Source organism: Manis javanica, chromosome 3 (assembly GCF_040802235.1).
Source record: "Manis javanica isolate MJ-LG chromosome 3, MJ_LKY, whole genome shotgun sequence".
NCBI classification, from domain to species: Eukaryota; Metazoa; Chordata; class Mammalia; order Pholidota; family Manidae; genus Manis; species Manis javanica.
The window spans coordinates 49397599-49422308 of NC_133158.1; the positions used below are offsets into that span (position 1 = coordinate 49397599).

The following is a 24710-nucleotide window of genomic DNA, read 5'->3' on the forward strand; positions in this document are numbered from 1 at the left end:
TTACTCCTAAGAATTCTGGCACACTTTTAAATATAAAGATGACTAGTAACAGGATAACATTCTCATTAAGGAAGTGTTCCTTTGGTGCTTTACCTTAAGGCATTATCATGTTTTCACTAAAGGAATGTCTTTGGGGGAAAGTATGAGTCCATTTCTTTCTTTCTCATTCCTAGTAACCAAGGGGTTAACCTGCAGTCTTAATCCATTTCCACTCTAATTGAGAAGCATAGGGGGGAAATCATTTCAGTAACGAAAAGAAAATTGCTAGCCTATATATGCCCGAGGCAAAAAGAAAAGAAATGCATTCTCCTGTGAGCTTGGTCGGTGAGGGAGAAAATAATCTGTATCTTGCACTTCACTTGAAGTCATGGATCAGTTCGCCAGTGTTAAATAATGATCCCCAGAACAGTGTGTGAATCAAGAGGAAGGGTCTGCCCAGGTCTCCCAGACTCAGTTTGCTGAGGAGGGTTGGACAGTCTGTCCTTCATTCAGCTAGACCTGGAGCCAGCTCAATCTGACACTCAGCCTGGTGTGTGCAGACAGAAATGGGAGCCCTGCTGGCATACATGGTAAAGTTTTCATCTCTCCTCCTGAGAAGTTCACTTCGTTATTTGGTGTCTTAAGTGGAAGTGAGTTCTTGGCTAAACAAATAGTTCCTGTTTTAGAAGTGGTAAGGAAATAGACAAGATCTGGGTTTGTTTTTTTTTCCTCTAAAAGGTGAGATGTTCCCTAAGTCTAGAACTTGATCATTACAGAGCTTATGATTGAATGCCTTTTAAAAATCCCTAAAATCCATGTTTATATAAATAGTTGCTGAATGCCCCTCTTCAAAATTTAACCTAGTACTGTACTTACAATAATGCTTTTGAAATTCTCCTCAAGATGTGCATCTCCCTATGCATTTGAATTGTTAAAGTAACTAGAGCAGCAAGAAAAATAGGAGTGTATTATAGTCACTAAACACCAGTGCTCACCGGTCAGTAGTTCAACTGGAAATGAACTGGAGTTCATTTGTCATTACAGTGGAAGAATCATCTGTTCCTTTGCTCTTGTTATTTGAAAAAATGACTTAACTCTGCAAAAAAAACAAGTGACAAAAAAGGCTCCAAGTATTGCTTGTGTGCTTAATGATTTTGAATAATTTTTGGGTGATCTATGTATATTGTTTCCATTTTATGTATAAGTTAGAAATTAGCTAACAGATACCTATTTTTTCAGATGTTTTTGTTTACTGTTAAAAATCATTTTTACTCTTTGCCTCTTTCAAGAGGTGAACTCCAAAAAATTAGTCCTATTTCTTTATTCAAAAACGGTGACAATATTTGCTTCAACTTACTGAAAAAGTGATTTAAATTATATCATTTTCCTAGCAAGTGCAAAGCAATCACATCAGAAACTTTAATCTGTCTTAACCACTGTTTGAGTAGTAGACAGTGATATTTCCTAAGAAGTCTGTGCAAAAAATTTTAATATTCCATTTCAGTGTGTGTATGGCACATTATCCATACAAATGTGATTACTGCTAGAAATTCAGTAATATAATATTATTAATATAATCTAAAAGTATGTAACTATTACATAAAGACTTTAGGAGTTTTATGAAACTTTGGAAATGTGATTATGTAATGAGCATGATCACTTCTATTGTTGCTGATATTTTTTTAGCTATTTTTTTATGCATTCTAGAACATGAAATGTCCAAGCTTTTGTGGAGTATGATAATCCTATGACCCACAGCAGGATAGTAAGAGTGTTAGCATACTGTTTCATATAAAATTCTATCTTCCAAATTGGAAAAGAGGGGGATTAATATGAAAGGATTTGCCTTCTTGTCTGAGTGCCTGGAAAACACTCTTAAGAACAATACTTGCAATTTATTATTTAATTGATCAATGTAGATATCTCAGCAATTTCTCTACACATAAATACATTGCTTACTTACTCTTGATTCTTGAATAGACTTCCTAGGTCCAGGACAGATGAGTGATCTGGCACTCAAGATTTATTTCAAGTTTCTACATTCCCTTTCTAAAGAGTTTTGCTATATTTGGGAGAAATTTCTCTGCAGTCTATATGGGATCCTAGACAGGAAAATTTTTATTTCAGTGAAAAAAAGGCACCAATTAGACCCAATATTAGTTGTAATAACAACAATGAAGTTGTTTATTCTAAAGGAAAAAAACTATGTTGTACATCCCTTAAAGTAGTATTATATAATACAATACATGGTAAAAACATCACTAATTGAGTTGACATGGAAAAAACAGAATTAGTGAAAGGACTGAATTTTAATAATTTTAAATAATTCTAATAACAAGTTGTTATCAGCAACATTTATGAGTAACTGTGCTTCCTGCTATCAGACCTATGGAAATTATAGAACAAAACAGTGATGTATTTCTGTTATTTTCTAGAAAATGCAGAATCTTAAAGTTGCTTATTTCTTTCATTTGTTTGAATCAGAGCAGCTTGGGCCTGCTTGAATGAATAGACATTACTTATGTGAAATAGAGGAACCCAGTGTAAAATGTCCAAGTCTTTAAAATGTATTGCGTTGAGTTGATTCTATGTTCCCCTTTATCCTTTCTTCCCCCTCCCCATTCAAAACCCAGGTTAACTCTGGCACATGTTGGTGTGGATCAGCACCAGACCAGGTCAGCTTCTCACGATTCCAGATGGCATTTATATCTAAATGGTCATGGAACTACAAAGCCCCCATGTCCAAGTTTCTCATTTTGGAGGTGAAGAAACTGAGGTTAGGACAAGGTAGGGGGCTAATTGTCCCCTAGGCCACCTGGCTAGTAACCCAGTGAAGTCTGCTTCCCAGTACTCCTCTGCTATCATGAGATGAGTCAAACATAGTGGGAATGAATGAATGAAACCAGTCATTCATTCAATCGTGTCATCATTAACTCTAAAACATAACTGTTGCCATAGGGATGGAGTGAATGACTACCCAGCCATCATTCCCTCATTTGGAGAGCTATATGTAAAAAAATATATAAATAATATATATAATTAATTATTATTAATTCTATTTATATATAGTCATGTCTTTGCTCCAAGTGTTCAACAGTGAGTAGCCTATGTAGAAATATGATCTTTCAACCAGTTTTAGGGAATTTCCTTTGCCTGTCCTATTATCCACCATTGTCCACATTTTTCACATGGGTCCACCCACTGCTCTGCCAGCTCACAGGGGGTCATTGGCCTAATTTTATCAAACTGACGTACAGTTAATCCCCAACCCTCCTCCCTATGTCTAGCAGTTCAAAAGCCAGTAAAATCGATTCATCTAGTTATTTTACACATAAATGTTGCATAAGGAAAAAGAATCATACCTTCCCATTTCATAACCCCTGCACCCCCATCCAGTGAGAGTCAAGATAAATTATAAACATAAAGAAATAAACTGCTCACTTTGGGGAGGAGAGTTCACTGTGGAATGATGTGGGAAACAGAGTAAGATTCCTGTTTATTCATTCATAATCTGTTCATTTGTTTTCTACTCAACTAAGAAAAATTGTGTTTTGTTTCTAATTCACTGTGGCAGAAGTGGTTTTAAGTACATTAACTAAGATGCCTAAATTAAAGAGACTGTAAAACTAATGACTGCTTTACTGTCCTTCTCCAGAAAACCTTATTGCTACAACGTTCACCAATTAGGAGACTCAAACCCATGGAAAAATACATAAACTCACCTCCCTGATCCTCAAGTGCAGTTGGTTTGAATTGCTCCTTGACTCTTACGTACTTTCCCATAGTGCTTAGATAAGGGATATCATTCAGAAAAGAGACTAGTTTCATGCACAGAGGGGTTTGTCAGCCTGTAACTTAAAGTGCTTCTTCTGTCTATGGCTAATGGAGCCAAAGGAATGTGGAGAAGATCCATGCCCCTTCTAGGGCCCACACATATGCTCCTTGACCTCTTCTCAGTCCACTAGACTAAGGGGTGGTGACTGTGTGTGTTTGCCTAAAGATATGTTCAGAGCTGAAATGGGTTCCCATCAGCCACTGAGGAACCAACTCTGTGAGGTAGGGCCAGTGGTTTCTGTTATAGATCTGCCCCCATATTTCTTCTTCTGTGCTATTCTTCTGAGGACTAGAAGAAAGAGAGCTGGATCCTCTCCATAACTTAGGCCCGGAGCTGCCTCGCCGATTCAAGCAGTCACTGTATTTTAACTGAAAGATTGGTAGCAAGTTGACCTATTGAGTGGTTTTTGAAAAAATCTCTAGGCTGTGTTTGAAAGTATATTTCAAAATGTTCACAGGAACATTAATTAGTAACATAGGAACATGATTAGTAACCTTAATTACATTAGAAAAATCCCTTTCACCATATAGCATGACCAGGACATGATATCTTATCATATTTACAGGGATTAGGGTGGGAAATCTTGGGTGGGAAATTTTAGGATTCTGCCTACTATACTTAGATTCTCTTCCCAAAGCTACTAACCAAGCAATTCAGTGTTTTATGATTGAGAATGAATAAGGATATGGAAAGAGGTCAAGAGTTTTATACCAAGGAATGTCACTCCACATAGAAACCTGAAGACAGGGAACACTTGGTTCCATCCCTTAACTCTTACCCCCTCCACCCTTCAATATATTCAAATAGTAGCAACACAAAATAAAATACAGTTCAAAGGTCATGCAGAGGACCTAGAGACCATGAAAAAGCATATGCTTGGCCCTGGAGAGGAAATTTCACCTGAGGCAGAAGGATCTGACACCCATCCAAGATAGGGACAGCGAAGGTAGCCCTTAACCTGCAGGACTGTGCTAAAGAGCTTATTTGGGGTGCACAGGGGATGCATCCTGGGACAGAATCTGCAGAATTGTGGTAATATGGATAATTAATCTGAAAGTACTATATGCAATTAATGGAAACACCCTTTTTAGGAGACTTTTGCAAAAAAGCTGGTGAGGTCATGAGTGAGAACTTGAACCAGAATGATGGCAATGGGAAAATAAAACAGGGATAAATTAGAAAAGAAATTGAAAAGAGGATTTGGCAACAGATTGGATGAGGTCAAAGATAAAACCATGGATCCAACTCTGGAAACTGGGAGAACTACAGTGTAGTGGGGAGGGCAAGAAGAGCTGGTTTGAGGTGGGGGCTTGGTTGAGTGTCTTCAGAAAAACACACATGGGAAATGTTAATATCCTTGTGTATCTTCCATCGTACACACACACATTTTAACTTTGGGCTTCCCCTCCCCCTGCCACCGCATCTATTTCCCTCCCTCCTCCAACAAGCATCCACCTTCCACCTCCTACATCCCCTTCACTTTCCCAATCTCTGCTCCACTGAATCTCTACTAGCAAAGGTCACCATGGCTGCCTTATTAACAAATCCAGTGTAATTGTTTCAGTCCTTGTCCTTCCCCTCCTTGGCTTTTGGGACATGCCTTTCTTTTGGTTTTTTAAGATCTTATTTTCTCCTCTTTCTCTTCCTAGCTCAAGTCTTTCCCAAGCCCACCAGGTGAGGCTGCCCCGTCTTCCTCCTGTGTCTCTTCCTACCACCTCCCTGGCCCCTGCATGTGTGTCTCTCGGCAGCCATGACACTCCATTGTTCTCCTCTATTTGTCCTTTGTTATCAACTAGTCTAGCACCCTGCTTGGCACACTGAAAGCATTAGCAGAATGCTGAAGTAAGGAAAATAAAATATCTCATATCTGGGAAAGTTTTCAAGATGCCATTTTGAATGAGTAGAGGCAGAAAAAGGCTAGAAAGCTGTTTTATATTTATTATGAATTTAACAGCCTCTCAGCCAAATAGACCTTGACCTGCTCCTCAAACTCTGTGAATGGCCAGAAATAACGTCAGGATGTGACTCCTAAATATTTGAAATTTGCATGGCAAAATATTTCAGGGATATTTTCTGATGCAGACCATGAAACAGGGAAAGATAAAAGTGAAAAACGAGATCAGAATTTAATTTTTCAGAACGCCACACACCCACAAGTATTTATAGTTGTGGTCAAAAAGAAACATAGCTCACCACACGTTCACACCCATATGTAGACATGCATGTGTGTATATGTGCATAGAGATCAAAGGGAAAGTGACCTTGTCAAGATCCCTATACTCCAAGTGTGAGGGTCCTTGTCTATAAAATGGGGATGGTAATGGTGTTAGCGCAAGGATTAAATCAGGCAAGGTAAATAAAAGCATTTGGCCACTGGATGGTATATAGTAGCATTCAGTGAAAGGGAGAGAGAAAGGGAGGGAGGGAGCTGGAGAATAAGCTAGCCAAATTCAGCTCTCACTGCCATGAACATTCAAGATCTCTTCTCTCCTACAGTTCAGGTTCCAGCCCCTTTAATAACTCCTTTAACAAATCACTTCTAGGTGCTTCTTCACTTACAGATACCACGCCCCCACCCCCAGCTTAACTGTGTGTGCTATGTTCCCAAGGCTACTGACACAGGACAAACTAAGGAAGCTCTCAATGGTCAACCTGCATACCTTTACACATTCACTTGCTTTTGCCTTTGTTTTTAGGTTAAAAAAAAATCTTGGCTTTTCTCTCAGAATAGCTGAAATATTAGGTGTGTAGAGGAAACACTTGCTTTTCTACCCTGCACCTCCTATTTCTCAGACTCAGACAACAGAGAGGCTTCTCAGGTACTCACAAGAGAATTTCCAGCATGGTTGATTCTGCTGGGTCTCTTTAGTAGTATAAATTCAGCTGTCTGGTCAATCTTACCATTGTGGATTTACCCCCACGCCTACAAAAACTGAACATACTACCTTCAGGGTAGATTTGTCATTTCTTACCTTATCATTCATAAAAAGTACAAATGATTCTTTCCCTGCTCTATTTTTTTTTAATCTTTATGGAATCATTTTATGTACATGTTAACCACAATCTTGATTTTTCTTTCAGGATGCTCCTTTGAGACTGCACATATTTAATTCCTTTAACCTTTCATCACAGGGCAGTTAGTTCTTCAGAACCTCTTATTATTTTTGTTGCTTTTTTAGTTTTGGCAAAAAATATAAGACTAAGGAGCTGTAAATCTTGTTCTCCTGCCTATTTAAACAGGATCTGGAAATCTGAAGTAATTACCTCCTTTCTGAGTTTTAAAATTCTTTTAAGCTATATTGAACAATATTGTGGAGTGGAGTTGAAAGCTTTAAGTCTGCAGCATTTGAAATGCTCAAATTCTAAGGCTCTGAAAAATGGCATTTACTCCATGTTAATTATTCAGTACAGACCATTATCAGTTTACAAGACTGATACAGTAATTTCAAATTCAGAACATGATATGGTACATAGATATTCAAGGGAAAGAGAAATAGCTTCATGTGGCTTTGCTTAATGGATTACCTGTAACTGTACAGGCAGCAGTATACAGTAAGTGATTCATATTTGGAAATTATCATGACAATTATTTTCAACAATAATTGATATCACCTGTTATTTCAAGAATAAGAAATTACAATATAAATAATATACTCCCCCCAGCAAAGGAAAGAAAGTAAAACAAGCATGGAGGGAATATTTCCAAAATGTCCTAGCATTGAAAGTAAATAACCATAATGTTTACCTACCAGTTTGCTTCTTTCAGTTGTATTCCAAATTGTTTACTTTCATTGTTTTAAAAATTCATATTTTTTACTTCATGCATTTAGCCTCTGCAGTATTACAGCTTTCTAAATGTTCTTGCATGAAGGTTTCATTTTAATTTCACCTTGAATTCTCATTCATTCTTCCTCCCTCCAGATGTATTTCTAATGTTCATTAAATAAATCACATTGCATCATATATAGAGCTTAAAAGAGGTCATTCTATAAAAGATAAAGATTCAGTATTTTTTAGCAATGGAAAACACTGGTTGAAGTCACATAAAATCATGTGCATATGTAACTTCATTTTTTATTTGCTGATTTACTGTTTTAAGCTATTTTTGTGCCAAAGCTAGACAACGGGCTATAAAAATCTCCAGTGCTAAAAAACTGTTGAGAGGCAGTAAGCTAGCAAAAGTGAGAGGGGGGAATTTAGTTTTTATACTTGCATTTATTGCAATTAGAATGAAATTCATCAATGATCAGTAAATTTGGTGTTTGCTGTCAGTATATTCACATAGTTCTTATTTTCCTACTTTCTATCCTTTCAGAATGTGTACACGGAATGAATCCATCTAGAGACGTTCACGGTATGTTAGATTCCAAATTATACTTTTTATAAAATGTACACATTCATATATGTATAATGATTTTTATCTATGTATCTCTATAAATAACATGATATAAATTAACCAATAATTAAGGCTTTTTTTTGCTGATTCAAAAATACTTAAAAGCTGTTCTCCATATTGTGAATGTCAAACCAAATAAAACATTCCTATGAAACCTTAAATGACACCCTCGGTTCTACAGCATTTGCCACAGGTGCATTCTGCTGTTATTAAAAGACTCTCTATGACTCTCTAAAAATAAATAGAGCTTGGCTTCTATCTGTTATAACCTAGTTTATTACCTTTGTTATAGCACTGGCAATGCTAAATTTTTATGAGGGTAAAATGTTTACTAAGCATTCCTAAAACTTGAAAATAATTAAGATTTTTCACAAAAAAGAAGTTCACTACTTGTGAGCTGCACAATTGACCTAGGAAGTTAGAGTGAAATAGTCACACATCAACCACAGAATCCCATGGAAACATTCAATAGGGAGGAAGGATGTAGTGAAAGAACTGGGGAATCTCATGCCCAAAGTAATTAGATTTTGAAAGTGTAATAATTTCTCCAGAGGGGAGAAAATGTCTTAAATTCCAAAGTTGAAAACTGGATGATGTGCATAGAGGGGTTATTTGTACATATGTTAAATTAATACATTACTCTTCATCAAAATGTTCTTCTGTGTGACATTATATCTCCTGCAGCAATTTGGTCCTGAACCACTAGCAAAACACATTCGCTGATTTTAATTTTTATTGAAATGGTCGCTGAAAATACAAATAATCCTTTTTGGCATATTACATTTTTTAAGATGTAATTTTAGAAATGTGTTACAGAGAGGAATTTTGATTTAAGAGAATGATTCAGATTCTTATACTATTTTTATGCATGCTTTACTTTTGAGAGGGCTTAAAAGAGCAAAAATGTAAAATACTCAGATATTTTCTGACCACCTATAGTTATATTTACCTAAAGTGTAGAAGGAAAACGTCAATGAACTGTTTTCTAGTGAATCTATTGTTTTTCTTCCAACTAATCAAACACTACTTTAAAAATTCACTGTGAAAACATTTCATTTCTGTTATAGGCCGTTTTGAAATTTCCCCTATGCAACAAATTTGGAAGAACCTGTCATATAGCATCAGTCCGACATATTGCTTCGTTGTATTTTATTTTGTATTATGACAAGAGTAAATTTTAGTAGTATTCCAGGGGAACACTGGGAGTTAATGCGATAATGCTTCCTTCCCTTTCTCAGAGAGGCAGAGGAAGGCAAGTCCTATATTGCTGCTGCAATGAACGCTCTTGGTGGAAAGAATTCTTCATTCGTACATGATGCTACCGAACTTCATAAGCTCTATAAAAAGCTTTTCAGACTAAGGGGTTACAGATATCCTTTAGTTAAGCCTCGTGCTACCTTCTTTCTATTCATTTTAGTTCCTCGATAAGGTGCATTGGGATTTTTTTGTTGTTAGTTTCTGGTTTTCAAGTGTGCACGGTGCAGCTATAGCCCCGCAGGTCCCGGAACCCGGCAGCCGGAGTTAGAATAAATCAGCAAAAGCTTTCTTTGCTCTCATCGCCCCTGTCAGTATTCGAACACGGGATTTATTGGTTAAAACTCATCTGAGCAGCGCCCACAGTGCTGCCCTTGAAAGGCTAAACTTGGAACATCTACAGCTGCACCTCTCACGGAGGAAGGGAACTTGACCCCCGCCCGGGCGACTGCGGAGGACACCCCGACCCGAAGCCCTTCGCAGGGCTCAGGGTTTCAAACCACCTGAGCCCTTAGGGGTACTTCCCTGACCTTCCCGAGGGGCGGATTCCTCAGTCTGTTAAATCCCCGAGTCAGAGGCCATTTTTGCCTCCTCCGCACTCCCGAGCCCCACCCCGCATCGCGGGGGGTGTCCCTGGGGAAGCATTTGGCGACGGCCCCCAGGAGCGCTTCGGGTGCTCTTAGGGGCAATGCGTGTGAACCGAGGCAAAGGGGTTCACTCGCCTGCCTGAGCAAGCCTCTAGAGCGGGCAGCATCTGTGCCCGGCCGGGGGAAGGCAGCCGGGGAGGTTTGGTGACTGCGCAGTATTTGGAATTGCTAGCCAAGGTGAAGAGCATATGTGTGTGTTTGGGGGGTTGGGGGGGTTTACACCTGAAATGGGTCTTCTTCAAAATCATTTTTCACCTAAAATACAAAGGAATTTCTATCCGAGACCCCAGACCATTAAAAGGAAATACCGCTGGGCGTTGGAAGTTCCCGGGAGCGTCTCGGGTTTTCCGGAGAGGAGGGCCCACCTGGGACAAAGCGCGTGAGGCAGGAGGGACACGGGGCTCCCGGCCCAGCGAAGGTACCCGGAACGCCTGCAGCGCCGACGGCCTGGGGCGGGCCGACCGCGATCAGGCAAAGCAGACAGACCCTACTAAGGGCCGGTAGGGGCAGCCAGGTTTCCTGGCGAGGGCTCCCAAGCCACCAGCTCAGCTGCTTCGCGGGGTGGGACGTGGCTGCTCACACTGGCTCCGGCGGCCGTTTGCGGTCGTTTCTCCCCAAACTGATGCGCTTACAATAGAGACTCAAAGGTCGCAAGGAGGGCCGGCAGAGCCCAGCGCCGTCGGGGGCGTTCCCGGGCGCACTGCGCGGCCGCCGGGAGTCTAGGGCGGCAGCGAGGGCAGCTGCTGCCCCCTGGTGTCCACCCCAAGCCCGCCGCCCGTCGCCCGCGGCGCCTCCCTTGGGGCCGGTGCCCGCCTCCCGGACGCTCCGCGCAGCCCGCCCGGCCTCTCTCCTCCCGGGGTGACCGGGAAATGCCTCGGCTGCCGGCCCACCGCGGCCTCCGCATCCGTCAGGCCCCAGCGGCAGGGTCCGAGGAGAGTCCGGCGCAGCGGCGGCGACCCCTAACAACCCACAGCGCGTTGGCGGGGGAAGGAGGTGGCGGGAGGGAAGGCCCCGCGGGGGCTGGTGAGGGGCTCCGTGCAAGGGAGGGTGCGCGCCCGCCTGCGGGACGAGGGGGGCTCCGAAGGGAGAGGAGAGGTAACCCCGCCGCGAGGTACCGGCCGGGCGCGCGAGGAGGGGGCGGGGCCCCCTAAGCTCCGCGAAAATGCCGCCGGCGCCGCGGGGACGGGTGCAGAGGGAAGTTCCCGCCCGCGCGCACAGTCGGGGTGGGTTCCGCACCCCGGCCCGCTCGCGCGCACGGGCGGGCGAAGGAGCCGGGGCTGTTTCCGGGGAGCTGGAGGTGGGTGGCGACCTGGGCCCAGCGGGGGGCTCTCGCGCAGCCTCCGGGGAGCCGCCGCTCCGAGGACGCGGAGAGAGCCGGGCGGAGGCTTTCAACTTTTTCCAGTCGCCGGTTCTTTGGGGTCTTTTCTGACGAGGCAACTCCGCTGCTCGCCGCTAAGCACGCTCGGCCTGAGCGAAGCGGGCTGCCTAATTAAGCCACAGCCCAGACGCCGCGAAAAACACCAATTAAAGAAAAACCGAGAACGAAAACTAAAAACACAAAAAGCATGTTGTGGAGACCGAGAACCGTCTGGCCGTATTAACTGAATCAGCGCCACTTCGCTGAAGCTGCCAACCGGGTTGTGGGGCTGTGCAGACGCTCGCCCTCTGCCTCCGGCCCCCTCGCGACCGAATCCCACCCACTCCGGAGAGAGGAAGGCTCGACCGCGGGCGGCCGCTCAGGGCCTGGGGCAGCCCGGGGGCTCCGAGCCCGGTTCCAGGAGCCTCGCGGCGGCCGCTGCACCTCCAGGACGCGCAGGGAACCTCCCTCCGGCTGGTCTCCAGGCCCGGGCCCCTCCAAGCGCGGTGCGCGGCCAGGGCCCTCCCCGGGCCCGCTGGCCTCTCCACCTCTTCGGCCTCCGGACCGCGGCCTCCTCTAACACCTTCGGGCACCGCAGCCCCCTGGCCGGCGGCCGCGCGCCCTTAAGTGTCTGCAAGGCCGCAGGGTCACGGTCCGCACCAGGGCGGAGCCTCGGGCAAGCGTTTGTGCGTGGATGCGGATGCGTGAGGAGCGCGGAGTGGCCGCGGCAGCCGCGAATTCTCCACCCAGGCTGCGTACAGTAGCACGCAGCGGCGGGGGCGCGCGGGCCAATTCCAGGAGCCCGAGGCCGCGAGCCGCGCCCTGGCTGATACCGGAAAGGCCTGTGATTGGCCAGCGTCCGCCCCTATGCAAACGAGCTGAGGGAATGGAATTCCTTGGGCCGGGCTTACAGTAAAAGCACGTTCATTTCCAGGCACTCTCATTCATAGAGCCAGCGGGCTCAGGCGGGACGGGCGCCCCACGGCGGGACCCAACCAGGGTACCACGCTGCCCGGCCCTGTGCCGGCAGGCACCTCTTCCCGGGGCTCCTGGGGACGCCGGAAGCAAGTCAACCGTTGCTGTTTCTCCTGTGCCTACGTTGGAACTTCGATTTTTTTTTCTTTCTTGTGAATGAACTGGTTCCTTGTGGCTGGATGGTTCAACTTCTTTTCTGACTGTGAACTTTTGTTTCCTTTGACAACTGCAAAAGAAAGTGCGCTGTGCTTCGAGGCAAACCGTGAAGTTGTGTGTGCGTGGCAGTGTGCGTGGGAGTGTGTGCCTGCGTGTGTAACTCGAGCCACCCGGTCTCTTTTGATCTGCGCTGCGGAGCCTCCTGCAAGGCCCGCTCCACCTGCTGCGGTCAGGTGGTGATCGTGGGTATTAGCGCGAAGGAGCAGTTAACCGGCCGGCTCCGGGACGACGCTGGAGCAAGATCTCGTTCCTGCCCAAGACGGGGCTGACTCATGGAGTCGAAGTAGACAGTGGCTGGTATCGAAAGAGCGCGTGTCTGCGTGCGTGTGATTCCGCTGCTGCTCAACTCCCACCAAACCACAGGATCAGCCACAAACTTAACCAACATCCCCAAACCCGAGTTTTCAGATGTGTTGAACTGTACTCTGTGTCATCTACTTGGACTTCTTTTTAAATTGGCTTTTCTTTTGAAAAGCTGAATTTTCTGAATGATCATTTTGCCAGAATTTATTGAGAGAATATGACAAGTATTTCTAGCCCAGCCCTTCTTCAACTACTGAAGCTGATTTTCAAGGCTACTTAAAAAAAAAAATTCTGGAGCGAACATTAATGGATTTCTTTTGTGTTTAAATTCTCTACAGATCGTATTGTAAATATTTTATGAAGTAGAGCATATATGTGCACATACATTAGGAGCACGATCTTTGGAAGTCTCAGCTCTTGGTTTTGAGGACCGAAGCCAGTTTTGCATGGTAATAGTGACGCTGTATATGGAACACACTCGTATATTTTGTGTTGTGTTGGGACTTTAGACAAAATTCACCTGGAAAAAAAAACTGACAGGCGATTGACTACTGGAACTTCCAAATTATGTATTTTCTGGTCCTTTTGCTCTCCGCATACATATTTTAGGAAGTGTATGGGAATTGTAACCGCCAAAGATTGAACTTAAAACTTTCAAAGCAAGATTCAGACGATAGTCTCTCTTGGCATTTGACTGTGGATTCTGGTCGCCCACTTTTAAAAGCACTAAGCGGTCGGTTGCTAGGAGCCCTGCCCTGGTCTGAGGCGGATCGGCTGAATAGAACTTTCCCCTTCCTGGACTGTTAGGAACTTAGACCCCACACCTCCCCTAATCCTCTCCCTCTCCGCAGCAATAAAGGCCCCTGAACTTGTATGTTGGTCTCCCGGGAGCTACTTGCTGAAGATTCGCGCCCCTGTCGCCGTGTGGTAGGAGCTGTTTGCAAGGTCCTAACTCAATCGGCTTGTTGTGATGCGTATCCCCGTAGATGCCAGCACGAGCCGCCGCTTCACGCCGCCTTCCACCGCGCTGAGCCCGGGCAAGATGAGCGAGGCGCTGCCGCTGGGCGCCCCGGACGCCGGCGCCGCCCTGGCCGGCAAGCTGAGGAGCGGCGACCGCAGCATGGTGGAGGTGCTGGCTGACCACCCCGGCGAACTGGTGCGCACCGACAGCCCCAACTTCCTCTGCTCGGTGCTGCCCACGCACTGGCGCTGCAACAAGACCCTGCCCATCGCTTTCAAGGTACTCGTCCCAGAGAGGGTGGCGGGAGAACAGGCGAAGGCCGATCGAGGCCGGGGGCGATCTGGGAGGGCAGCGGCCGGGCGGGCAGGGCCGGTTTTCAGGAAGGGGCCAGCACGACCCCCTGCACCCCTGGTCCATCCCCCTGCGCTAGGGAGTCGGGGGATGCTGCATTGCCGTGGCGACCCTCGCGAGGCGGGTTGAGGGAGACTCGCCGGGGCTGTATCTAGGGAGGGCCGAAAAAACCAGGATGTCTCCCAAACCGGCCACCGAGGGCTGGTCGGAACCTCTCTAGGAGGCTCCTTTGCTTTGCTACAAAGTAGGAAAAGTTATAACCCGGCAGGGACAAGCCGGTCGGCTCCCTTGCTTCCCTCCCCCACCTTTAGAGGCTTGACACCCAAACCATTCTGCCTCCCTCCGATGGAGGCTTCAGGAAATAAAATAGAGATACTTTTATACCTTCGGGTCAGTGAAAATAAACTCGCAAGGAAAATTGTCAGGGCTTCCCACCCCCACCCCTTTTTAACAGCCCTGTAGGAATTAGCATGTCCAAAGTCCACAGCGGGCGTAGTTAAGTTTGCAAAAGTGTTCTGAAGAGTTTTTGCGAGCTTCTAGCGTGCCCAAAGCCGCAAGTCGGGAATCCTGTTTCTTTTCCTGGAACCCTCCCGAGCGTCATCGCCTGCTCACCTAGATTAAGCCCGGGGCAGCGAAAGGTGACGAGGCTGTCTTCCATGAGCCGGGGTCCGACTCGCCGGCAGTTCCGTTTAAAGAGGGGCGGCGTGGACCGAGCAATCTCCGCTGAGCAGCCCCAGGGGTCTCCGTCCACTTTCCCCCTGATCTTGCTCCATCCAGCTTTGAGCTGCCTTTAAAACCTTGGCCTTCGATGGGGTATGTAAACAACCCCGGTGCTTTTAAACAACCACCCCTCCAGCCTGGCAGCAACTGTTAGAAATCTAATTTCGGCGGGGGGATTCTGTTCTTCCGTCCTGAGTGGGTTTAATAAGGCTCAGATTTTTAGTACGACCAGTGCGGTCATTTCCTGTTCATCTAAAGAACTAAGGCAGGCAGGTGGGAAAAAAACACTGAAGATCAGCTACTTTTTTTTTTAATAACTTGGTTTAATAATTGTCCCCTTTAAGGGAGGATTAATATAAGCTTTTTTATAGTCCCAGGCCTCGGCTGTATCTTTCTTGATCTAGGTTACAATGAATAACTTTCACTTTTTTAAAAAGTGCTGTCAGAGTTCTTTATTTTTAAACTTTACGCTGCTTGTAAACTTATATTATGATTTGTAAAACTCAACTAACAAAAAGTGCAGTTGTCTGTGTCTACAAAACTGCTTAAGTTTTCTGAAAGCAGTTTTTGAGGGGGTAGGAGATGAGGGTAAGGTTTGCAGCTGCTGGACTCCCCCTTCCCTTCCTCCATCTCTGTAGATTTGGGTTGGGAGCCCATTTCAATTTTAATTTATTCTAATTCCTTTACATAAACAGACTAACCTGGCAGAGAGGACTGAGTCCCTCAGTGAGAGGAAACCTCATAGGGCTGGGCCCTGGGACCACTTCAGATAAGAGCAGAGGGAAGGAGACAGGCTGATAATCCACAGGGGCATTTAAACCCCAGTGCCCCAGACATACCAAGGGAGTGGGTTCCAAGGGATCTGTGGCTTCATCTGAGGTAAATCAGGATCTCCTGGATTCTCCCTTCCTCTGCCAGGGAACCCACACCCAAGTACATCAAAACACTAAGTGATTAATAAAGAATCTTCAGGAGTGGAAGTCATGTAATTTCTCAAGCTGCCACATGAAAGTATTATTTTTTTTTCTAAAAGAATGAAAAAAAATCATATAAATTGCTGTTATGAGCCATCAGGGAATTCTTTTTAGCAGACATCTTAAGAACCATAGCGGTTTCCTTTTAAAAAGGACTTTCGACGATTCACTTTTTTAAAAAAACTAGTTTGTTTTACCAAGTGGTAGTTTGCAGGCTACCAAAAGATTAAGGTATAGGTCTCTTCGATAAAGCTCAAGCGGGTCTTGAGAACATTTGGGGGAAAGGCAAGACAGCGGAGAAATCAGACCACTTGAGTAATATCTGTCACCACTCCCGTCCCCACAAAGAGAGGCCTCTTCCGTAAGGGAACCTGCTCCCTGCTTCATAGAGAGAGCTGATGAAATTTTCAGTGAGGGAATAAACTCAAAAGGTTAAGGATAAAAGCAAGCTGAACTTCAAAACGGGACTGCATCTGGGTCGGTACCCTGTGTGTCCCCGGCTCCACCTCTTACACTTTGCACCCACCTGCCTCCCAAGAAGTTTATACAGAAATTATTATTTAAAACTTTGGGTTTTTATGTTAAGCTTGAGACAATCTCTCTATGAAAATAATCAGTAAAGAGTTATTATATTATAAGAAGTAGAAAACGTGAAACTGATGAAGTCTGATGATATTGATGAAAAGAGCATTGGAGCGATTGTCTGGGACTATTGAATTTCTATGTGTAAATCCTTTGCTTTAAGCTTTGAAACTAGGGGGAGATTAAAAATTATAAGTTGTCCTTAAAATAAATTAAACTCTTCCTAATTGCTTCTCTCAAACCCCAAATGTATCCCACTCCCTGACTTTTCCCATGCAGCACCTTTATTTTTTCAGCTAGGAGAGATACTTATTTTCCTACTGAGAAAAATCTTAAATTTACTGTATTACCCATTATTGACAGAAGCAGCCTAAAAAGCTGTTTGGATAATTTAGGATGTATTTTATTATACTGTAATATCAGAGTTTGTTTAGGCTCTGGCACACCAGAGTCTGAAGCCTTCAGCAAGTTCAGAGGCCTTAAATGCTGCTGATAATATTATTTTCATCATAAAGAAAAAAGTAATATTTCTATCAGCCAGATCGAAATTCCTAGGCATGCGTTAAATGTCATCTCAGCTGAATTCTAAGATCCACTCCACAGCTTTCTTTGAAATACTGGAAAGTTAAGCGATTTGAAATAAATGAGTTGTAACTGTAATTTCAACCTAATTAGAGTTGGTTTACAATGCCAGTTTGAATAGTGAGCAGGCTAGCCAAGACCAATATGGGGAGGTCCATGTAGTATATAGGAGGGTTGATATTTTGCCCAACTTCCTGATACTTTAAAAACAGAGAACTAAAACAAAATATGAGATATCCTTTGGCCAGCAAGTCCCTTCTTGTCTGTTTGGTCTGTGTTAAAATGTAAATGTTTGTGTTCCCTTACCTTTTGTTTATAGCTTTTCATTCCAGTTGCTTCTCTTTTTCTGTTTAAAGTTAGATATATTTTTAAGTTTCCTTCATATTACCTGTCAGTGACAAAATCTGCATCCAGTTGATAGACATTTTAATTTTAATTTTTAAAAAAATTTTCCAGCCTATGGATGCTTGTTAATAAGTAGGTGGTATACATTATTAATATAATTTCCCTGGATTTCATATTCTCCCCTTTACTCCTGCCAAGAAAAATCCCTCCAAGATCAATAAAAGACCAAGTAAATGATCTTTGAGCTCCCAAGTATCTTTGATTCCTCCTTCATTTTTTAAAAAGGGAGGAGTAGGAGTTTTTAACATTTTTAGTCTTAAATTCCAACATCAACAAGCTTTTCTTACTTAGTTACCATGATCATTTTACTCTCTATTTGTTTCTACTTGGTGAAGGTCTCATGAATTTGCCAAATTACTGATGAGGATAGTTTTAGAAAGAAAAGAGAGGCACAGTCATTGAGCACTGTGAGAAGAGCCAGTAGGCAAAAAATAATTTAGAATATGTTTGGGTAGTTATAAAAGATTTATTTATTTTCACCTCTTTACAGATTCTGTCCCAACAATGAATTCTTCGTTTGAAAGCCACATAGTCGATCCAGTCCCTGTACATTTACTGACTGTGGAATTAAAATAGAGAAGCAGGGACATCACTGGGAGATGGGGATGAGGAAGTAAAAATATGTGTTCAAGGAAGGCATTGCAACACTGTGAGCTAATTTTACAGAGGGAAGTGAAAATAATGAAAAAAAAGTGGAAAAAATTTTAAGAGCCTGAAAAGAGCAGAATAAAGCAAGCACATTTTCTGGTGATTGAAAGAAATGGTAAAATAACTTAATAACTGATCAGGCAGATTTATTTCAATGGTGTTTTTGAAACAAAAAATAATTGTCCTATTACTGCTTGTAATTAAAAGACAACAAAGAGCCTTATAACGGGAACTAAATACCTAATTAGAGTGTCCTTGGGGAATAAATAGCTGTGTTTTAAAATCTCCTTTATAGAAAACAGGTCCCACATTTGGATAGAAAGGATTAGAAAGAAAGATGAAAGGCCCACATTTTGCTTAACAGTGCAAGTTGCATAAAATTAATGAGAATAAATGCCTACCTATTGCCGGTAGAATTGAATCTCTTGGTGTAGTCTTGGGGTCAGAAGTACATCCTCCCCTCATGGTGAGTTGGTTCATTTTCCTTGTCATATTCCTAGAATCCAAGCATGGGAAGGAATAAAAACAATAGAGGACCATCGGGATGACACAGGGAAGCAGTAATGACTAAGCAGGCAAATGAAGATGGGGATTATGAGAAACATGGCTTTGCTGTCATGCAAGTGAGCCCATAGCAGACTTATTTACAGATAGAAAAAAGAGGACTGAAAATATGTAGTACTGCCAAGAACATTATGGGGCAATTGTTAGGTAACATGGGGAGGTGGAAAGCTGAAGAAGGAATAATTACTGTAGAATGGCTTTGCTGTCACAACTCAAAAACAAAACCAAAAAAAATTATATTCTATGATTGGAATGATTAGTGCAGATTTCACCACTGACTTAGAAAGTACCGTGAGAAATATCAGAATGATAGACACAAGTGCAACTTAGGGCATTTTGATTTGAAATTCTATGACCACTTTAAAAGAGAAGCAATGGAAATATAGCTAAGAATAAATGTTTAGACCAAAAAATAATTTCCAGAAGGGTCGAATGATGACCCTGAAATGGATGCTACTGCACAGAGCATCTTCATGCTATGCTCTTCAGAGCATTCTACCTTGAAATTACTGCTTCCTGAGTATCAAAAATATTTATCAGTTTTCTTGAATAGCCCTGATAGGAAATCTATTCATCAATTACATGAAAGGAATTCTTCCTTAAGATCATGTGGGATTGGCGAAGAAAATCAGTCCTCTACTAAGATGTAGTTAGCACATCTCTAGGACTCACAGATTTAAAAAAAAAAAGTCGAAGTAATTCCACTCCTGAATTCAAAGGAGCACATAAAAGAGGGCCCCTCTTCTCTGGGGTTCACTGATTATGTAATTAATAATAATCCAAGGGATACAATTCTGGTTTTTTTCCTTGCATGCCAGAATACTGCTAGTGAAAGTCAAGCTAATAGAAGTGAGTAGGGGGTACCAAAGATGAACTGAAAGGGACAGTTTAGGTCACTGAAGGATCATCAGCAATTCAGTCATAACAATCAAATTTAATTTTAGCAGAAATAAGTTTAAACACACAAGAGTAAAGTTGGCCTTATTAGACCTGTCGGTGGGAGTCTGCACAGTGAAAGAAGGGTTAGGTTATAAACTGAGAAACAAGACATCTGTTTCTCAAATACAAAGAATTAAAAAGGGATTATTGTATTCACGAGAAGGAATGGCTTTGCAAAGTGCGTGCTATAGTCTTGTTCCAACTGTGCTGTATGACCTTTGTTAGGTGAATGCTTTATGATTTGAAAATTTGCATTTAGTTATGCATAATGGAATTAAAAATGAATCTTCCCATTAATAACTTTTCTTTTGTTCTGCTTAACTTCTGTAATCTTTGAAAGGATTGCTATTCCTGTGCAAATCAAAAAGGATCACTTAATATACATTTAATTTTAGAACAATTATAATGCAACTGACATAAAGGTTTATAGCATTCCTGATGTCTGCGTTTGTGCCTTGACTGGTGCTTAGGTGGTGGCTCTGGGGGATGTTCCAGATGGTACCCTGGTCACTGTAATGGCAGGCAACGATGAAAACTACTCAGCCGAACTGAGAAACGCTACCGCGGCCATGAAAAACCAAGTCGCGAGATTCAATGACCTCAGGTTTGTCGGTCGGAGTGGAAGAGGTATGTATCTGTCAAAACTGAACTTGAAATGCAAAGTATTTACATGGCAACAAACCCAAATTTCAAGTTTCTGTGATGGGATTCCCAGATACACAGTTTTTCTTCTTACTATCGCTATGTCAAGTTGTTAAACCATTTATTCAAAATTTAATATTTTTAATGGAGTCTACTTTACATTACTGCTTTCTATTATTGAATTGGGTTAAGACTGATTTGGAACATGCAAAACATGAGTTTTAAATTTCACAGAAACCCCTCAAATCTTTACTAAAATGTAAACATATAAAATGTAACCATCATAGAAACTAAGATTATACAACCGGGGCTCTCTCTTTGATAATTATTAGAAATCTATTTAATGGAAGCCTTTGGCTTAGCATCAGTGCTATCTATGACAAGTGACAGAGTATCAAATGATCACTTCTAATAAATTTTAGGGGATATATAGTTGAAACATGTATTCAAGTAAGCTTACTTTTTTATGATAAAACACAAAGAAATATTGTCAATACCATCCTGGTTTGGAAAATTTGATGACTGTTGTGTTCTTCCTATTGTATATAATTTGGATGCTTTATGATTATTTGAGGGGATGGGCTGGGTCCAGCTAATGTTTTAGGTACTAATATTAAAGACTGGTTATTCACATGAACTGATGCATGAGTGCAGTTTCTAAATCACTGTAGTTTTATTTTTCTTTGCCCATTTTCAAAGTATTAGACCAGAGAGAGAAATCCTGGCTCATTGCAGTCTCCTCTGGTTTCCAGTTATTTTCCAAATATTGTGTCTTCTCTGTATTGCAACAACCTAATTCATATTTTATAAATAGCAATAAGTACTAGAAGTTTAACTGAAGGAAGGAGGACAGTTTGTTTTGAAAATCTCTTTTTGTAATAATGTATTGAATAAGTTTATGAATAAAATTTGTTTTCAGTGGAATAAAAAGACAGGATAAATACCTAAATAACAGTAGGTGACTCTCATGTTGAAAAAAATAAAAGTACAACCAATGGGCATTTAGACTTAAGACTAATCATTACTATTTACGAAAGCATTCAAAAACTTAAGAAAATCTATATTCTTAGGGAGTTTTATTAGTTGAAGAGGGGAAGGGTGCATAAGGCTGTTGGGTTTTTTGTCTATTGTTTTTGCAGTCCCAGCTGTCTGGAGCATTTTCAAAGTAGAATCATAGGTGGAGAAAATAAAAAACTTACAATATGATTGAAAATATATGCTCATTGTACTATCAATGTAAATAATAGAGTAATGCAAAGAAACTTATATGCACTTATTGAAAGCATGAGTGATGCTATGCAGTATAAAAGTGTAAGTCATTAAATGGGCTCACTTGTCATATTAAAAGTCCCCACCTTTCAGTAAATGGAATTCACATTATAATTCAGAGATGCGTGTTTAGAAAACATCTTAAAGGCTTCAGATGAGTAGCTAGCAGAGCGGGTAAGAAGCCAATAAAAAACAGAGGCCTTCCCACCTGGTCCACAGTTTAACTCAGGTCTTTGGATTTCTACAATTAGGAATCAATAGCTGAGTATCATTTGGTTGCATTTCCAGACAAAGTAATATCTTTGGGTCTGTTTGTCAGGTTTTGCTTATAAAAGTTTTAGAAACTTTTGAATGGCCCATACTAGTGACATTTTCCCATATGAAGCACAGTGGGGCTTCCTGGCAATGTGCAGTAATCAGTGATAATAAAGAATGAAGTCTTGAATGCACCATGCTTCTTTTTCTGGTGTTGAGGGCTGGCCTCTCTTCCCTCACTGGGCATTTCTGTTTTGAGTGGGTGACTAATAGGTGCTCGTGTTTACCCGGGTAACAGTGAACTGTTTCCCCAAGGTGTGGATTGTTTGCGTTTGGCTGCCTGATTCTTGTCAGTATGCCCTTAAGTTTGCATGAAACCCACAGAGTAAAATAGCCGCAACCAAGGCTGGGCTGTCATCTGATAACCGGGAATGAGAAAACCAATTGAAATGCCATAAATTGGCAATATCTGTCTTGCACAGGCTCAGCTTCCCATGAGCGACAATAAGCAATCCAAAACAGAAGACCCCCAATTGAACACTGGGCCCAGTTACAGTTACCATGTATACTGTTGGTGTCTTCAGTGAATTTTTTGTTTGTTTTGCTCTGTCGTACAAGACATAATGAGCTGTCAAAAGGCCGCATTTGACTCTGTCTCATAATTTCTCTCCATAGTCATAAAATACAACTTGATTTTATTCTTTCAAGTGTGTCGACATCAGTGCCTGCCAGGTTGTGTGTGTGTGTCTGTGTGTGTGTGTGTGTGTGTGTGTGTGTGTGTGTGTGTGTGTGTGTGTGTGTGTGTCTGTGTGTGTGTGTGTGTATGCAGTTTGCTTCCCATAATGAAGAGAACAGATGATTCTCACTAATTTTGACAATTAGTCTTAATCTTGTCCTTTTAAAGTTTCATTGCATTTTATAAAGTGATCGTAAGAGTATTTACTATTTCATTTTCTGTTTTTGAAAATGTGCCGGAAAACATGTCATTGGCATCCACACAGCACATAGTGGCCGAGAAGGTCCTGGCTGTTGGCTCATCCAAACATTTCAGTGCCAATTTCACATTCTGTCAAAAGGCACTGGTCTGGTGGATTCTCAAAGCGGCCTGGTGCTCAGTTCCGAATGAAGGATAGAAAAAGAAACTCCCCCTTCTTTTACTAGCTGCCAGTCTGTGAGGATTATAAAACCTCGTTGAAATTGCCAGAGGTGAATGTGGAAGGGTTTTTCTGTATTCTACAAAACTGATCTGTCTGGGTGCTGGCTGATGTCCAGGATCATAGCTCCTAACCTCAAGTTCAGCCTGCAACTGGGAAAACCTGCCTGTCCAGCTTTTACAGGCTTGCTGACAACACTGGCCCCTAAAAAATATTGGTGAAGGCTTTAGTAGTCTGGACCTTCTTCCTTTTCTTCCCTTCCCTCCTTTTTTTCTTGTCAATTTAAATCTTGTTCAGGGTATATATCCCACCCTGGAATTTTCTCTCTAATTTAGCCTCTCCATTTACTTGACCATTCCTTTACAATGAAAGAAGAGAGAGCAACTCTCTTCTAGGAGGTGAGGGGTTATTTTGAGCACATAGGTTGTTGTTGAGAACCATTCATATGTTCTCAACCACATTTTCTAGGACTACCCCTTACCTCCAAAAATCCAAGCTCAGGATCAAAAGAAATTTTCTCTGGCACAGTTAATGAATGGCAGTTTACATCAGCAGGTGAGGCAGGTACTATTAATATTTTGAATTATGAAAAAGTGTGTCATGGCCACAGCCGAGAGATATTTAAAAATTCTTTAGCAGTGAGTGCTTCCGTCCCTTTTGGAGTACTTAATCAGTTGGAAAGGGATCAATCAAGGGATACGACTTTAGAATCAAAGAGGAAATCTACCAGACTGTATCGTCAACCACATTGTTAATGGGGAAAGAGAATCCACTACAAATTTCCTATTAATTTTTCCAAGAATATGATTTTTAATCTTTCATGAACTTCATATAGATAATTTTGAAAATCCTTTGAAAGCTTTCTCCCAGGAAAGAAAAAATGTACATGTGCACGTACATACAGAGTTTCATGTACAATTTCAGTTTCCTGGGCCACTGAGGCTCACCTCTGGACCTTCCGGGGATCTTTGGACTCCCAAGCCCAGAATCTGAATTTGGAAATTCACCTTGATCATAGAGGGCCAGCCTAGCACCGAGGTGCACATAGCAGATAACTGGAGTGGGAATAAATGAACCAATGAGGTAGACATTCTTGCACCTTGTGCTGTTCTGCTAAGACCTGTTTTTATTATAGCCAGACCTTGTTTGCATAATTAGGAAATTAGATCTCATTCAATTGCTGGTCCAGAACTTTGGAAGCCATGAGGCACGTAAGCATGTAGTACCTTGCAAAAAAGAAGGGGTCCATTTGCAACTGAAAGGACAGCTTATTCTCCAGTGAATGCCTGGGCCCCTGGCTGCATAGCTACAATGGGAATTCCTCACCCAGCCCTATGAGGCCATGTGTTCTCCAGTCTGTTAGAATGGGGCTTGATTTCTTGGTGGAATTTGTGTTTATGTTGACCTCTCTGGCAACTTTAATCTTGCCCACTTTCAAAATTGTATCCCTTTCCAGCACTTTCATGAAATGAAATTCCTTCATTATGTTCTTGCTGTGGTTATCCTCCCAGACATAATATTGACCCTGTCACAATCTGGGTGATTGCAGATCTGTGCAATGTTTGTTACTTAAGGTATTTTCATTCTTGTTATTTTACATTATTTGGGGAGCTCTATGGGAGGTTGCCTTTCAGATGAGTGAAAGACAGTACATTGAGATGAAGAGAAGGTACATTTAGAAAAGGATGAACTGTACTGGTAT

At 42.4% G+C, this 24710-nt stretch overlaps 1 protein-coding gene across 10 annotated transcripts in view; it reads left to right on the forward strand.

Annotated features, from left to right (window-relative positions):
* Positions 1 to 24710, forward strand: part of RUNX1 (RUNX family transcription factor 1) — a 227600-nt gene that overhangs the window by 129028 nt on the left and 73862 nt on the right. For 3 of the 10 annotated variants that reach the window (XM_017641978.3, XM_017641979.3, XM_073231391.1), the window contains 3 exons: positions 8130 to 8168; positions 13949 to 14202; positions 20159 to 20315. In XM_017641978.3, coding sequence (XP_017497467.1) covers positions 8130 to 8168; positions 13949 to 14202; positions 20159 to 20315 — 450 coding nt within the window. Of the gene's footprint in view, positions 1 to 8129; positions 8169 to 8981; positions 11105 to 11944; positions 13412 to 13948; positions 14203 to 20158; positions 20316 to 24710 lie in introns of those variants that run through there. The other 7 variants (XM_017641983.3, XM_017641980.3, XM_073231392.1 and 4 more) reach the window with 6 other exon arrangements.